Raw genomic sequence first — 16,119 nt, forward strand, 5'->3', positions numbered from 1 at the left:
AACCCCCTGCCCCAGCCCTACATTCATGGCCCTGCATGCAATTTCTCTACCCAGATGTGGACCTCGGGCCAAAAAGTTTGCCCACCTCTGATCTAGACCATCCCTGACAGGTGTTTGTCCAACCTGCTCTTAAAAATCGCCAATAATGGAGATTCCACAACTCCCTCGGCAATTTATTCCAGGGCTTAACCACCCGGACAGGTAGGAAGTTTTTCCTAATGTCCAACCGAAACCTCCCTTGCTGCAATTTAAGCCCATTGCTTCTTGTCCTATCCTGAGAGGTTAACGAGAACAATTCTTCTCCCTCCTCCTTGGAACAACCTTTTACCTACTGGAAACCTGTTCTCACGTCCCCTCTCTGTCTTCTCTTCTCCAGGCTAAACAAACCCTGTGTTTTCAATCTTCCCTCCCAGCTCATGGTTTCTAGACCTTGAATCTTTTTTGTTGCTCTTCTCGGGACTTTCTCCCATTTGTCCATATCCTTCCTGAAACTTGGCACCCAGCACTGGACACAATACTCCAGTTGAGGCCTAATCAGTGTGGAGCAGAGCGGAAGAATCACTTCTCGTGTCCTGCTTTCAACACTCCTGCTGATACAGCCCAGAAGGATGTTTGCCTTTTTTTTTCTTTTTTTTGCAGCAGCGTTACCCTGTTGACTCATATTAACTTGTGATCCACTCTGACCCCCAGATCCCTGTCCGCAGTTCTCCTTTCTAGGCCGTCCTTGCCCGTTTTGTATGCGTGCAACGGATTGTTCCTTCTTAAGTGGGGGACTTTGCTTTTGTCCTTATTGAATTTCATCCTATTTACCTCCGAACATTTCTCCTGTTTGTCCAGATCATTTTGAATTTTCATCCTGTCCTCCAAAGCACTTGCAACCCCTCCCCGCTTGGTGTCGTCCGCAAACTTTATCAGTGCGCTCTCTGTGCAGTAACAGACTGTAAATATCTGGAAAATTTCCCCTGCTTTCGAGGAAATCCCGTGTTCAGCCTGCCAGTTCTGGCCAAATACCAGATGCAAATCACTTTGGAAAAGATCCCAGAGGGGCTTTTGTTAGCTCCTCCCTCTACCCCACCCCACCGCTACCCACCCAGGGACCCTGGGAGCTGGGTCCAATCCCTCCCTCAGCCCCCCTCACCCCGCTGTCTCGCCGTACCCTCCTGCCGGGTCCCTTCTGATCACCGGACCGTGGGCCACATCTGGGCTCCCTGCTGCTATTATCCCCTCCCTCTCCACCTCTGCTTCCTCACAAATCTAATTAATAACCCTCGTAAACGACACCAGTGTCCCTGAGAATGAACTCACCCAGCTCCGGTGGGTAACAGAAGAGGGAAGTGGAGGGAGTGTGTGGGGACAAGTAAAACTCCCCCCTTTCTTCCAAATCGCAGACACAGCCCTCCCTGCATTGGGTCCCACCCCGCCCCCATGTACACCCCACCTGTGTTGTGATGCCCTGACCCTCCCCTACCCTGGGCAAAGGTATCCATGAAAACCTCCTCAGTTGCCCCCGAGAAACCCCCCCCCAACAGCCCCCTGATACCCTCCTCAGAGCCCACCAATATCTCCCCAACCTCCCCTGCTCAGAGATCCCCAATATCCAACCTGAGAAACCCTCTGACATCCCCCATCAGAGACCCCCAATATCTCTCCAACATCCCCCCTCAGAAACCTTCAATATCTCCCCAACCTCCCCCTCAGAGACCTGTGACACCCCCCAGAGTCCCCCAATATCTTCCCAACCTCCCCCTCAGAGATCCCCAATATCTGACCTCAGAAACCCTCTGACGTCCCCCCTCAGAAATCCCCAATATCTCTCCAACCTAGTACCTCAGAGACCTGCGACACCCCCCCTCACAGATCCCCAATATCTTCCCAATATCCCACCTCAGAGATCCCAGTATCCCCCCTAAGACTGCCAATATCTCTCCAACCTCTCCCCTCAGAGCTCCCCCAATCTCCCCCCTCAGAGACCCCCAACCTCCCTCCTCAGAAATCCCCAATATCTGACCCCAGAAAGCCCCTGACATTCCCCATCAGAGACCCCCAATATCTCCCCAACCTCCTCTTCAGACCCCCCAATATCTTCCCTGGAGGTAGGCAGAAGAGCAGGGAGCAGCACGTGGATGTGGGGGGAAGCGGGGAGCTTAGCGACCGCAGCAAAGAACTCCGTGGGCCACATGTTTGAGAGCCCTTGACTAGACCATCACAACGGTCCCTTCGGGCCTTGAAATCTATGAGCGGAGCTTACGCCGCTGGGAGGCACCGGCACCAGGGATAGGCTCCACTCCTGGCTGTTGGTTTTCTGGAGAGGAGCCCCCGTGGGACAAGGGGATCAAGCCCAGAGAGGGGCAGATGATGCTTCTCTAGCGCTGGATTTTGGTTCCAGTTTTGCATTTTGTGGAGAGGCCCAGGGAGAAGCCCTGAGCCTGGCTGCTCTGAAAAGACAGTGCTGTGTTGAGGACTGTGTTGGAATTACAAGCTATCACCTTAAGTGAGTGGGATTTCCTGGCCCCGCTTGTAGGACAGGGGCCTTGTAGGGAAGCATGAGATGAGAGTCAGTGGGCAAAGAGCCAGGTAGGGGAAGGTAGGATGAGTTGTACCTCGCTGCCTTTGGGAGCAACCTGGTTTGTCTCTCTCTGGTTTTGAATTCTTGTGTATTCTCATTCTAAAGCGGTGCCACATTCCAGCAAGAGGAGACTATGTTTTTATCCCACTTCTCTGCAAGTGTGCAAATAACAAAGACCAGTGCAGTTCTGGTCAGTTCTGTTGGAGTGAAGTTTTTAGATCAATGCATAAATGCCCTCACCTGACAGTTGCAATGTAACATGACTTTATTTCTCCAGAACACACAGGAACCAAAAACAGAGAGAGACAAAAGCAGGCTGCTCCCTCTGCAGTGAGGCCCACCTCACCCCACCTTTCTCCAGGCTGGCTCTCTGCAGACCCTGCTGCTAGACCCAGAGCTCACACTTCCCTCCAGAGCCCAAGGCCTGGAAGCAGGACCTAAACTCTCCTCCTCTTGAAGCAATAGCTTGCAATTCCAACACAGTCCTCAATACACCACACCCGGAAGAGGTTACATTTGTTTAGTGACTTGGTCAGAGAGCCAACCCACATCTCCGTCACTGACCAGTGGTGGGGAAACCAAGGGGACCCACCTTGGAAAAGGAAACTGAGGCAGGGTTCCCTGCAGCACCATGTGTGACCAGAAGAGGGCACACTGGGGTGGCCAGGCCCTATGACAGTCTCTCTATGGGCTAAGAAGGGGGGGACAGCACCTGACTCCCCTGAACTATTTGCATCTCGGTCTCCTCCCTCCCCACTAGGGAGGTTTCCCCAATTTCACTCCGGCTACTGTAAATCACGATCAAACTTTCACTGTCTGCCAAACGTTGGTGCATGTTATTATCCTCGCTAAGAGCTGTTTCCCAGGCAAGGGAGAGTTAGGTGTCAGTCAGGGTGTTTGTGATGGGGGGAGGGAGTGCTGAGAAGAGGGATGGGATTGGGTTAGTGCCCTATTGAGGTGGAGAGACATAACTGTTCCCCCCAGCTCGGGCAATCACCCAAGCCCAGTATTAGAGCATGTGGGAGTTTTTCCATTGAAATATTTTTTTTCATCCAGGGTTTCCATTTTCTGCAGATGCCAAATGCCAGCAAATGGGCCAGTTTCCAGCCACACCGTTAGTTTGTTTCGCTTTGTCATAAAAAACTGCAACATTTTGGTGGGAAATTTCAAAAAGAGAAAAAAAAATTCAACATTTCCACAAGAAAAATAATTATTTTCCAGCTGGTTCTGCTAACCACCCCCCATTTCCTTATTCCACCTTCCGTCCTTCCTACGCAGCGTATCCAGGTCAGAGCCAGGCCCCCGACTCAGGGCTATATTTAGGGTGACCGTCGCCTTCTGCACTGCAGTGAGAATTCCCCTCCTTTCTCAAGCTGCCCTGTGTCCCTGGGGGAGAGGACAGAGCTGGGGAGCTGCCAGGTAACGGACTCTCTTCTGTGTGGGAGAGGGGAGCACCCGTGCGGCTAGAGGTAAGGACTGTTTAAAGCCGGACTGCTCCATGTGCTCTCCAATCCGCATGGTTGTGCGGATCGCTTTGGCATTGGGGGTGCCTCTTGGGGGTGCAGGGGATGGTCAGAGAGCCAAATGTGGGGCCATTTGACCACCGGGTTCCTGAGATACAGCACTCCCCAAAAGAAACATCTAAGTCACTTGCTGGTGACCCCCAGCATGTGCACAGCCTCCACCCGCCCTTTTGGGGAGCAAAATTCAGAATGGTTTTAACAAGAGTTTGCCAGAAGCTGCAGTGAATGGCTAATGTGGGGGGAAGGGTAATCGGGGCAGGGGAATAGGAGTTTTCCTTTCCCTCACTAGATTCAACTGAAGGACAGAACTGTTCAGCGTCCTAGATACAGAGGACTATGTATACGGAAGAACAACAGGGACGGGATTTTGGTTAGCCTATAAACGGGTTGTGAGAGTTTAACACCATCCCTGGTTAATATTGACTAACCTGTTGCAGCTGAGGCTCTGCAGCCAGGGCGTTGCCAGCCTGGACTCAGCATGGGGATGTTGGCAATCCGGGAGAAGGGGGCAGGGATTATGGGAGAGGACTTGAGTAGAAGGCCTCATTTACAGCTGTGTATATGTGACAAGCGGGACCTCAAAATAGCCTCTGTAACCCCCATATTCATCACTTATATACGGTTGTGATATTTCATACAAAGCCATGTGCAATATCTTATGAAAGGTCATGATCTGCTGAAACCCGTTGTTCTGTCCAGATATGTGTGTCATTCGTGTGTATGAAGTTATGAGATTTAATATGCTGTATGGTTGTTTCTGAAATACGTTGTAAATTTGAGAGTCTCTATGCTAACCGCTCCCGGGAGGGTATTAACCGACCATTAATCAGCAGGGGAGTTGTGATCAAGGGGTTTCCAATTCAATGACACCTACCCAAGCACCACACAATGGGGACTGCTCAACCCTTTGACTGAGTAACACAAGATCACCAGGGGGATTGCTCAGCCCTGTGACTCAGCAAAGCCCATCAGGACATGTCTGGGCAAGTGTCTTCTAGGCCCGTGGACTGAGGGTATAAAATAGGGGACAGTGGCAGCATGCCTTGGCCATTCTCCTGGATGCTGGAAACAACAAGAACAGTGAGAAGACGAAAACTTAAACTGAGGAGATTGGTCCCAGGCTTGAGAGAGAGGCCTGTGTATGAAGAACTGTAACATGCAGTGGGGTGAGAAAATCGCTTGATCCAAATACTGCCCAGTGTAATAAGGTTGAAGATTTAGAGGGTGCACTTAGCTTTTATTTTCTTTGGTAACTCTCGCTGACCTTTTGTGCCTACCGCTTATAATCACTTAAAGCCTGTCTTTCTGGAGTTAATTAATCTGTTTTATATTTTACCGAAAACAGTGTGTTTTGCGGGAAGTGCTTGGGAAATCTCAGCTCAGGTTCCCAGGGCCATCCTTACGCATACGCAAAGTACACAGCTGCATAGGGCACCAGGCAATTTGGGGCACCACATTTCCTGGTGCCCTGCGCAGCTGCCGGCTGCTCCAGCCCCTACCCCGCCTCTTCCCGCCCCTGCCCGGCCCCCACTCCCCTGAGGACTGCGGCAGGGCCTGGCCTGCACTCACCGGTGGCTGGTGAGTACTGCGGGGTGGTTCTCCCCTGCTCCCCAAGCCAGCCCCACCCCACCCCCGTGGAAGCCTGGGGCCCGTTCCTCACTCCCCCCATGGGCAGGGGGGGCCTGCATAGGACCCCAGAATAGCTAGGGATGGCCCTGCAGGCTACAAAGGCTAGTTGGTGTCCTCTCCACATGGAGGGAGGGACTGGGTTAAATACTTACACTCATCAGGCCTCTAACCAGGGCAAGATGGTGCAGCTCTGGGGCGCAAGGCTGTGGAGCTGGGGGAATTGGCTGGTGCCTTTCTCTGTGTGATTCGTGAGTGGCTCAGGAGCCTTCATGCAACTCAGCGGGGTATGGGGCTCCAATGCTGATGGCTGAGTGATCACAGTGCCCGGAGGGGTTTGCTCCTTGTCACGAGCAAAGCACTGTGAGAGACAGCCCAGGGTGGAGAGTTAAGAGGGCAAAGTGGTACCCCAGTTCCAGGTTGTGCCCGGGGGACCCCATCACAGTATACATCTGCAGCAGCACAAGGGTTAACCCGAGGAAAGGTCTCAGCAGGCTCCAGATTCCCAGGGATCTGGATGGAGAAACTGAGTCACAACTCAGGATTCTGGGGAATTATGGCAAATATTTTTCTTTATTGAGCAAAGTAAAATAAAATCCTCAGAGAAGCACAAGCCCTGGGCTGGAGCAGCGAGAGGCAACAGCAGATTGCAGACAGCGGTAGAAAGGGATACAGCAGCCAGCGCATTCTGGATCTGTGTAAATCAAATCCAGTGTCAACACCAAATCTCACTGTCCTCGCTCTTACGCTGGCTTTACAGTGCAGGGAGTCCAACAGTTACTCCTCATTTGCACTGAGTAGAATCAGCCCTGAGCTCCCTGATGGGGTAACTCCTGACATCTATCGGCCTGTCTGAGAGCAGAATTCACCCCTCCCCACGAGCTTGTCCCTTCATTTATGCTCTGGAAGGCGTTTTAGGTGCACTTTGCTCAGGTGCGAATGACAACACCAGGTGCAATCTGGATCCATTCCTGGGTTCTCTCCCCAATGCTGGAGGGGAGTGGGATCTAGTGGTTAGAGCAGGGGTGGGGGGCTGGGAGCGAAGACTCCTGGGGTCCTTCCCTGGCTCTGCAAGGGGTAACCTAGATACTGTGATAGTAAGAAACGCATTGGAGGAAGGGCCTTGGCGGGGGGTGGGGGTGGGGTGTTGCTGAAGGGAAACCCCCTCCAATAGCTCTGGGAAGGAGGGTGAATATCCCGTAGCGAGTGAGTATCTCATGGTCTCAGCTCGCTGCTTTTTCAGCCCCATCCCAACCCCCCCGGCCTGTCTCAGCTAACCGTGCCGGCTTTGCCTGGTCGCTGGGTGAGGTTAGTGTGGCTCTCAGAACAGTGCCGTGAAGCTGGCTAGCCCGCGGTATATGCTGGTAGCCCAAGGCTGGGATGGCTTTGGTCCCCACCCCCACTAGTAAATCAGCCGCTCACAGGATTTTAAGGGGCTGGGCGTTGCCCCCATTGTCATGCCAGCAGGGGTCGAAGAAGGGGTAGACTGGGGCGTTCTTGAAGGCAACGTTGTAAAAGGAGTACAGGGGGATCAAATTATCGGGGTCATCGGGGTTGTAGAAGGTCACTTCCCCGCTCGTGTAATCGAGATAGACCCCGATAGTCTCAGGGTGGGGGCTACAGTCAAAGGGCATCTGGTTGGTGTCAAAGGCCCTGTATGGCTTCCCGGCCTTCTCCTTGTTGTAGCCGATCAGCCAGTAGCCCTCGGCACAGACCTCACAAGACCCTGAGGTCTTCTGGATCAATCTGCCCCGTCTATCCGCTCGCTCCGAGACGATGCCCAGGTTCCAGTGCGGCTTCTGGCCCACGAACACCTCCCAGTAGTGCCGCCCTGAGCTGAAGCTCTGCCGGGCCACCACGCAGTTGGACGTGTCGAATTGGCTGGGGCTGGAGATGACGTTCTTCTTGAAACTCCCGCATTTCACCTCCTTCCCGTCCGCTGAGATCTCCAGATCGGGATGGGCCGTGTCTGGGTCCAGGGTTAGATCCTCCTTCTCCACTGGGAAAGGCAGAGGGGGTCAGGGGAAGGGTTTTATTCTGCAGGTTTATGGCTGTTTCCATCACAGCCATCAGCTAATATTGATTTTTGGGGAGGGCCACAGATTTCCCACCCGTGCTGTGAGCCCAGCCCATCTCATGCTAAGCAGAAGTGGGCCGGGTCGCGGTTTGGAGGGGAGATCTCCCTGGAAAGCACTGGGAGGGACTCTGCCATTGGACTCAGCAGGGCGGCAGGGGGTGTGGTGCTGCAGGGAGCCCGGCAGGGGGCTCAGTGAGGGGTGCTCTCCCCTTTCAGTCGGTGCTGGCCCCAACACCCCAGTCATGCCGCGCTAGAGGGTGCTGTGCGGCCGGCAGTGGGGTGTATATACAGCTGCCCCATCCCAGAGGTGGCCGCATCTCAGTGCCAGCTGACGGATCCCTGTTATAGAATCACAGAATCCTAGAAATGTGGGGAGGGAGGGGACCTCGAGAGGTCACCTAAACCAGCCCTCTGCACAGGGACAGGGAACCCTAGACCAGCCCTGACAGGGGTTTGTGAAGCCTGTTCCTAAAAACCTCCAGGGACGGGCAATGTTCCCTCGAATTTTCTACGTCCATGTGCGGAATGAATTGTATGTGCACCAATATGAAGGTGATGGACGGTGGGGGTGGGGCAGAGGGGTTTGGAGTGTGGGAGGGGGGCTCTGGGCTGGGGCAGAGGGTTGGGATGCGGGAGGGTGAGGGCTCTGGCTGGGGATGTGGGGTCTGGGGTGGAGCCGGGGATGAGGGGTTCAGGGTGCGGGAGGGGGCTCAGGGCTGAGGCAGAGGGTTGTGGTGCTGGGCTCTGGGGGGGGCCGAGATGAGGGATTTGGGGTGCAGGCTGCCCCAGGGCTGCCCCAAGGAGAGAGGACTCCCCCCAGCGCTCTCTCACTGCAGCAGCCCGGGGACGGGGGAGAGGCACCTCTCCCCCCCTGTGCGGCCCTTGATAGCCTGCTGCACGGCCACGCGGCTTAGAGGGAACTTACGTGACGGGCATCCCACGACCTCCTTTGGAAGCCAGTTCCAGAGCTTAACCGCTCTTAGAGTGAGAAACTTTCCCCTAATAGCTAACCTAAATTGCCCTCGGTGCCAATTAAGCCCATTACGTCTTGTCCTGCCTTCTGTGGCCATGGAGAACAGTGGATCCCCGTCCTCTGTATAACAGCCCGTAACATATCTGAAGACTGTTATCCGGTCCCCGCTCCGACTTCTCTCCGGACTAAACATGCCCAGTTATTCTAATCTTGCCTCACAGGTCAGCATTTCTAAATCTCTCATCAGTTTTGCTGCTCTCCTCTGAACTCTCTCCAGTTTGCCCACATCTCTGCTAAAGCGCGGCACCCAGGACTGGACACAGTTCTCCAGCCGGGGCCTCCCCAGCGCCGAGTAGAGTGGGACAGTTACCTCCTGTGTCTTACGTGCCCCCCTCCTGCTAACACAGAGTTATACCCAGTCTGGGACGTGTTTTGGGGACCCATGGGACGAGAGACCCTAAGGATTGTTCTACCCAGCGCTCCGGCCAGCGGGGGGTCATTTCAGCAGGACCGCTCCCCCTGCCCAGTGACAGCCAGGACTGCACTGAAGGGCAGGGGGGAAACTGAGTCATTGCCCACGCTCACCCCGCTTAGCCTGGGAACGTACACTAGGCCATGGGAGACCCCTGATGATCCTATAGGCCTAACCCCCCAGATTTCCCCCTGCACCACTCCAAGGGTGGGGGAAGCTGTGACCTCCTGTTGGGGGGGGTTGAGGCCTGGCTTTTGTCCCCTTTAGCTCCCCCCTCCTCACGTTCCCCAGCTTCCCCTCCTCCTCTTCTCTATCTCCCCCCACTTTCCCCTCCAGCTTCTCCATTCTTGCCCCTGCTCCCCCCTTGGTTGGCTCTGTGCAGGATCAGATACTTGGTCTCAGGCTAGTCGCCTCACTCACCTGGTATGTCCTCGTGGCCACTCTTGGTAGCTTTTTTCCTTGGCCACATTTTATTGCTCTGGTGGGAGAGCAGAAGGGCAGTTGAGAATCTCTCCAAGCCCCATTGCTTTATACAAAGACCCTGACCAACACTGGGGCCCTCCATGGGGCAGGGCACTTCACAGACCCCCCCCACCTGCCCCGAGGAAGATCGGGGACCCTGGCACTCCACAGACCGTCCTTGACTGAGATAGGGGCCCCATCACACTGGGTGCTGCTCAGACCTCCTGACCAAGACTGCAGCCCGTTGCACCGGGCGCTACTCTGACCTGGGCTCCCAGGTGCCAGGCACTGCCCAGACACTCAATGAGAAGCTGTCACTGTCCCGAAGAGCTCACAGCAAGTAGAAATGGCAGACAAAGAGCGGGAGGGGAAACAAAGGACCAGGGAGGGGAAATGACTTGGCCAAGGTGACACAAATAGTCAGTAGCAGAGTTGGGAAGAGACCCCATGTGTCCTGAGCCCTGGTCTATTACCCTATACACTGGGCAATGCTGCCTCCGAATGCTCGAGTCTATCTCTGGCTCTGGGAGGGAAGTGGAGTCTAGTGGGTTAGAGCAGGGGGCCTGGGAGCCAGGACTCCTGGGTTCTATGCTAGTCCAAAAAGTACTCTGTCCCACAGTAGTTTTAAGGTGTTTCAGCTACAACCACCACCGACCCAAACATGACAAAATGAGGGAACGCCCATCCCCATCGGGAAAGGTGTGAGAGGTCACAGCAAAGCATGCTCTGACAGCCTCGGTAAAATCAGGGCTGGACGGAGGTGACCGAGCTCATATTGCTGCTGTGCTCCTCTCTAGGCACAAAAATTGTGATGTGTTAACTATGGATGCCCTAGACTGGTCTAAAGGGGCTCAGACCTGTACAGCCTATTCCCAGCAAGGAAGGGAAATTGATCTTGGGCGTATTGAATTTGTGGCTAATGGAAAATAGGACTGGCTGCTCACATCTGAAAAAAGGAATGGGTTTCCTACCCAGTCGGGTTGAGCGGAGCTGCGTTGAATGTTGAGTAAATATGACTTGAACTCAGATGTCAAGTGGGCCAAAAAAATGATCTACTTTTATTTGTTTAATTTTCCTCTGCTCATTTTCCCCTATGTCAACATCAGTGACATATGCATGAAGCAGTGGAAAACAGGTAAAGTCTTTGTCTCCATATTTGGACATGCAGAATTCAGTTTTTTTGATAAAAGCATTCACTTGGTCATAGAGATTCACAATGTTAGCGTCAGGGCCTTTGCATGGACAAATTTAGGTCATTCAGCCTGCTAAATATATCGCAAAAAGAAAAGGAGTACTTGTGGCACCTTAGAGACTAACCAATTTATTTGGTTAGTCTCTAAGGTGCCACAAGTACTCCTTTTCTTTTTGCGAATACAGACGAACACGGCTGTTACTCTGAAACCTAAATATATCGGTGAGCTCGGCGAGTTGAGCTAAGCACACAGTGCTGTCAAACACCAGAGGCAAGAGGGGATGAATGATCAGAAAGAAACGTGAGCTTCTGTGCATGATTCAAACAATCTCTCGAGTATGTTCCCTCTTGACGGCCAGCAAACCTCTGTGTGAAGCACCAGTTGCTGAGGTTCTGACCCGATCTCTTTGCAAAGAATGTGAAACAGGTGAGCCCATGGCGTGGTCTGGATTGATGAAGCAGGCAATTTTGACGGAATCATTCAAAACTTCTGGAAGCTCAGAACTCATCTTCCATGTATGATCCTTGCACTGTAAGGATTTTCTTTCCTGATCCTAGCTACAAGTCCGTTCACTCTCCCGGTCATTGCAGCAGCCCCATCAATGCAGATAAATTTGCATAAATTCCAACTCAAATCATGTTCAGAAGAAAGAAAACTCAATTATTTTAAAAATGGCCTCTGCGGTTGAGTTTGCCTTTATACTTTTGCAAAACAGTATGTGCTCGTTGATATCAGTGGCAATCAGCGGAGCTTCTCCACTAATATCCGGGGGCTCATCAAGCTGAAGGGCAAATGTTTTTGGCATTTTAAGTTTCTCTACAAGTTGAGAGACAATGTCCTCAGCCATTTCTTCAATTCTATGACACACGGTGTCACTTGGTAACAGTACTTTCCTGAGAGTTTTCTGCAAGCACCACAGTGACAGGCAGAATTAGATGTTCTGCAATTGCGTACGGCTTCTTGGGTTTTGCTACAGGACGGGAGAGGGCATACAAAGCTTTGAGTGCTTTTGTAAAAAGAGTTGAAGCTTTCTTCATTTTAAGCTGGAAAGTTTGGAACTCGGAAAGCTTTCTTGGAAAACATTCTACTGACCTACCCGCATGCACAGGGTGTTTTGTCTTCAAACGTCATTGCAAATGTGCTGGCTTCATACTGTTGTTTGATAGATTTCAGAGCAGCGGCCGTGTTAGTCTGTATCCGTAAACGGAACAGGAGGACTTGTGGCACCTTAGAGACTAACACATTTACTTGAGCATAAGCTTTCGTGAGCTACAGCTCACTTCATCGGATGCATGCAGTGGGGAAAAAAATAGAGTTTCTCTCAAAGGGAACACAACACTTGAGGTGGATCGCTATTTGGAGATGTGAATCCAAAAGCAATCCATTCCTCGCAGATTTGACATGCGTAGTCACCAGCTAAGCCAGCCTGGCTTCAAAGCAGGAGGGGGGATTTTAAAAAACTTGACCCTTGAAAACCTATGAGGAGACTTCCATATGGGTGTGAGTCCCACTTTTGTGAGGGTTCAGGTCTTAGCTCTGGGTGCTCTTGGTCACCATTTGCCACTTTCCCTCAGAATTGGACTGATGGAGCAGTGGCTTCATTAACCTTCTTTAGGCTCCCAAATTCACTTCCTTGACTTCAGAGAGAGGAGCTAGGTAAAGAAGAGGAGGGAGGGGATAAAGGACAGAGGGGAAGAAGCAGGGCGCTTCTCCATGACGGGCAACTTTTAAATCTAGATGGGATGTTTCTCCCAAAGATCTGTTCAAAGACAGGGATTACTTCAGGGACGTTCTCTGGCCAGTGCTATCCAGGAGGTCACAGGAGTTTCTTCTAGTGAAGACCCGCAAAATTGACCACTGATCCCTCGGATGTCAACTCTGGTACCCCACTGGGACGAGATGAGTAAGGGGAGTCAATGGGAGAGTTTCTCCCATCAGCCCAGTGCGGTCTGGACCCCACGGCAAGTAGATCTAAGCTACGTCGACTTGAGTTACGCTACTTCTCTGACGTGCTTTTCTATTCTCCAGCCTGAGGGACACGTGACCCCAGACTATGCATGTCTTTTTAATTGCTAATTCAATTTACTCTTCCTTATTCACTTGAGTTAATATCACCCTTCATGCTGACCAGTGATCAAATTACGACTTTAATAAAAGAAGTGGATGAGTGGGGTGGGGGGGATACTTATGCCGCGATCCTTAGAGCAAAAAGAGGAAAAATCTACCTACCGGGGCAGCCATCGCCAATTTCCAGTTCCAAGGCTCGTCTCAAGTTGATCCAGGCAATTTGACTGACCAGATCTAAGTGGATCTGGGGATGTTCTTGCCTCTGCTTTATTCCTAGAAAACACACATCCACGTTAATCCCTGTTGGATTTAATCATTACCTCTTGGCTCTCTGACTGTCCCCTGCACCCCCAATGCCTCCCACCCACTGCTTTCTCCATTCTGCCCCTTCCTGCCTTTAGGGCAAGGTGTCTGTGTTTGGGGGGCCTCTGTCAGTTTGGGGGGGTGCCCATCCTCTCCCCCCAGCCGCCAGCCCAGCAGGTGTCTGTGCTCCAGCTCCTCCCAGTCCCCAGGGCTGCACCCCCCCCACACACACCCCCCGCTTTGAAGCTCGCGGACTCTCACACACGCTGCAACGTTTGTGGGAGGGGAGCAGCTGGTGGGACATGGCCAAAGGCGAGGGGGGAACAAGCACAGACTGGCTTCTGTGTGTGTGTAATCGCCATTTCATTTCCTTAAGCAGCACGTTGCTAGTTTGGGGGCTTTCCCGGGCTGGGTGGCTTCGGGCTTCTGCCTTTTTGGGGGGTTGGTTTGTCTTTAATGTCCTGCCGGAGAGCGTGACTGGCTCCCGGCTTTGCAATCAGTGAAAGCAAAGCTTTAAAAGGCGGCTTCCTGCTTCATTATTTTCCTTTATGTCAGGGGACTGTTGCCCCCTTACTAACATTCAGAGGGGGAGTTTTAGTTGCTAGCTCCCAGTACTAAAGAGGGGGAAGGGTTGATGGGGAATCAGGACCCTGAGCCTGACAGCCCCCAGGAGCAATGGGGAGAGGCCAATGCTCCAGGTCAGCCTGATTGACAGGGCGGGCAGGCTAATCAGGGAGTCAGGAGGCCAGGGAGATCCCGTCCTCTGTGTGAGCTGGATTTACCTGGGTCAGACAGAGTGGGGCTGAGCTAAGGAGAAAGCAGGGGCCCGAGCTGAGCTGGGGAGCAGAGCTGGGGAGCCAGATCCAGAGGGACCAGAGGCACAGGCCAGAGAGAGCAGACTTGCCCTGGGAGCAGAGCTGCAGCAACCAGAGCCAGAGGGGGGAGAGAAGCAGCCCAGGGAGCTGGAGGCCGAGCAGCAGAGACCGAGTGGTGGGGCTGGGGCTGGAGCTGTCCGGAGCTGGGTGCGGTGAGCAGCTGGGGAGAGCGAGGGGGACCCTGGGCAGCGGGCCCAGCACAGGGAGACGCCTCAGCCAAGGGGCTCTGCAGGCCAGGCTTGGATCTTAACTCTGACAGGGCGGGGGCGACACTGGGCAGAAGGGTCCTACCACGGAGAGCGTGTGGCCCCCACCAGAGCAAGTGTCCAACCCCCAGCATCCCTGCAGCAGGGCCAGGGCTGGAGAAGAAGGCCTGGGACTTACCAGGAGCAGACTGTGAACTGCCCGGACGTTCCAGAGACACGGTTTGTGATGTTCCCTGCCACAGAGCGGGCTGATGTGTTTCCTTTAACCTTCCCCATTTTCCCTTATCCTTTTTAAGATTAATTGTTGATTAAATAACTTGCATTTGCTTTAACTTGTACGTAATGGTCAGTGGGTCAGAGAAGTGCCCAGTGCAGAGAGAGTGCCCTGGAGTGGGGACACCCTAGCCCCTGTCCTAGGTGACTGCAGCAGGGTTGGGGGTTGAGCCCCCCAGGAATCCTGGGGCAGCCTTGTTGGGGTTACGAGGACTCTGCCAGACAGGAGAGTGGAAGGGGAGTCCTCAAGGGCAGGGAGGCCTCTGGGTAAAGGAAGTGGGAGCGAGGACTCAGATCCTTTCGCTGGCCCACTTCACCAGGGTAGTGCAGAAGCCAGGAAAGTTCCCCACAACAGCGGGACTATTCCCCCGCTTACATTTATCTTTCCCTTTCCGCCCCTGCTCGCTGGGCTGCTGGCTGCTTGCCTAGTGCTGCCAGGGGAAGGAGGCTCCTGGCTGGAAGCTGATCCAGGGGACTGGGCTGGATGTGATGGGAGAAATTCCCAAAGATCGGGGGGGTCGGGGAATGGATCCAGGGGAAGGGAATCAATCCGTCCTGATGCGGGGAGGAGGGGGTGCTGACCAGAGTGTGTGTGTGTGGGGGGAGACAAAACTTCCTCTCTGGGAGGGAAAACCCCTCCAGCAGGATGAATCCAGACAAGGGGAGGGAGCGGGGAAGGGATGGCTCCCCTCCCAGGGAAGCCCCATTTGCCTGTGGCTGTGGCTGGGTGCCCGCGGCTGGCTGGGGGCGCAGGGAGCGGGCAAGGTGCAGCCCAAATTCACTCATCAGACGCGAGGGCAAACTTTTCTTCCAGCGGCCCCCCGGCCCAAGGGCGACTTGCCCAAACTCCCCAGGGAGTTAAAGTCAAAGCCAAGAGAGACCCAAGATCTCTCATTCCTGCCCTAGTCACTAGCCAACGCTGCTCCCTCACGGCCCGTTCTCTCATAGACTATCAGGGTTGGAAGGGACCTCAGGAGGTATCTAGTCCAACCCCCTGCTCAAAGCAGGACCAATCCCCAATTTTTGCCCTGATCCCTAAATGGCCCCCTCAAGGATTAAACTCACAACCCTGGGTTTAGCAGGCCAACGCTCAAACCACCAAGCTATCCTTCCCCCCATCTAGCGACTGGTAACCCCATGGAGCAGGACTGACTTACCCGCCGAGAGCCAGGCACTCACAGCCCCAGGGCTGAGGGAAGATCTGAAGGGCTGAGGCAAGCACCGGTGTAGATATTCCGTCGGTCTGTAATTATATCGACTGGAATTATACCGCCCCAGCCAATAAGAGCGCAGGAGTGCTGTACAGCATGCAGGTCCCTGCAATCCCATTGGCTATCACAGAACGAGCCACCCCTCTGCCTCAAGTCACGTTGTTATCTCACAGTGTGGCTAGTGTAACCAGCTGCTAACTCTTCCCCGGTGTCACTTTCACTTTTACTAATTCTACCCTGCCCATAAAAATCCCCCTTTAAGTTTTCCTTCTTGGCCCAGCCTTCTTCTTCC

The 16,119-nt window shown here is 53.5% G+C and overlaps 1 protein-coding gene across 2 annotated transcripts; it reads right to left on the reverse strand.

The window, feature by feature from the left end:
• Positions 1-6,269: 6,269 nt before the first annotated feature.
• Positions 6,270-15,868, reverse strand: LOC142072440 (tripartite motif-containing protein 72-like). 2 transcript variants are annotated; one of them, XM_075129137.1, is made up of 4 exons: positions 15,774-15,868; positions 13,122-13,232; positions 9,658-9,715; positions 6,270-7,714 (listed from the first exon to the last, which is right to left on the reverse strand). In XM_075129137.1, exons 2-4 carry the CDS (start codon positions 13,131-13,133, stop codon positions 7,134-7,136), a joined length of 651 nt encoding a protein of 216 aa, XP_074985238.1. In that variant the 5' UTR covers positions 13,134-13,232; positions 15,774-15,868; the 3' UTR covers positions 6,270-7,133. The 2 variants fall into 2 exon arrangements, with proteins under 2 accessions (XP_074985238.1, XP_074985239.1); XM_075129138.1 differs by lacking the exon at positions 15,774-15,868 and adding an exon at positions 14,522-14,633.
• Positions 15,869-16,119: the final 251 nt, after the last annotated feature.

Source organism: Caretta caretta, chromosome 6 (genome assembly GCF_965140235.1).
Source record: "Caretta caretta isolate rCarCar2 chromosome 6, rCarCar1.hap1, whole genome shotgun sequence".
Taxonomy (NCBI): Eukaryota; Metazoa; Chordata; order Testudines; family Cheloniidae; genus Caretta; species Caretta caretta.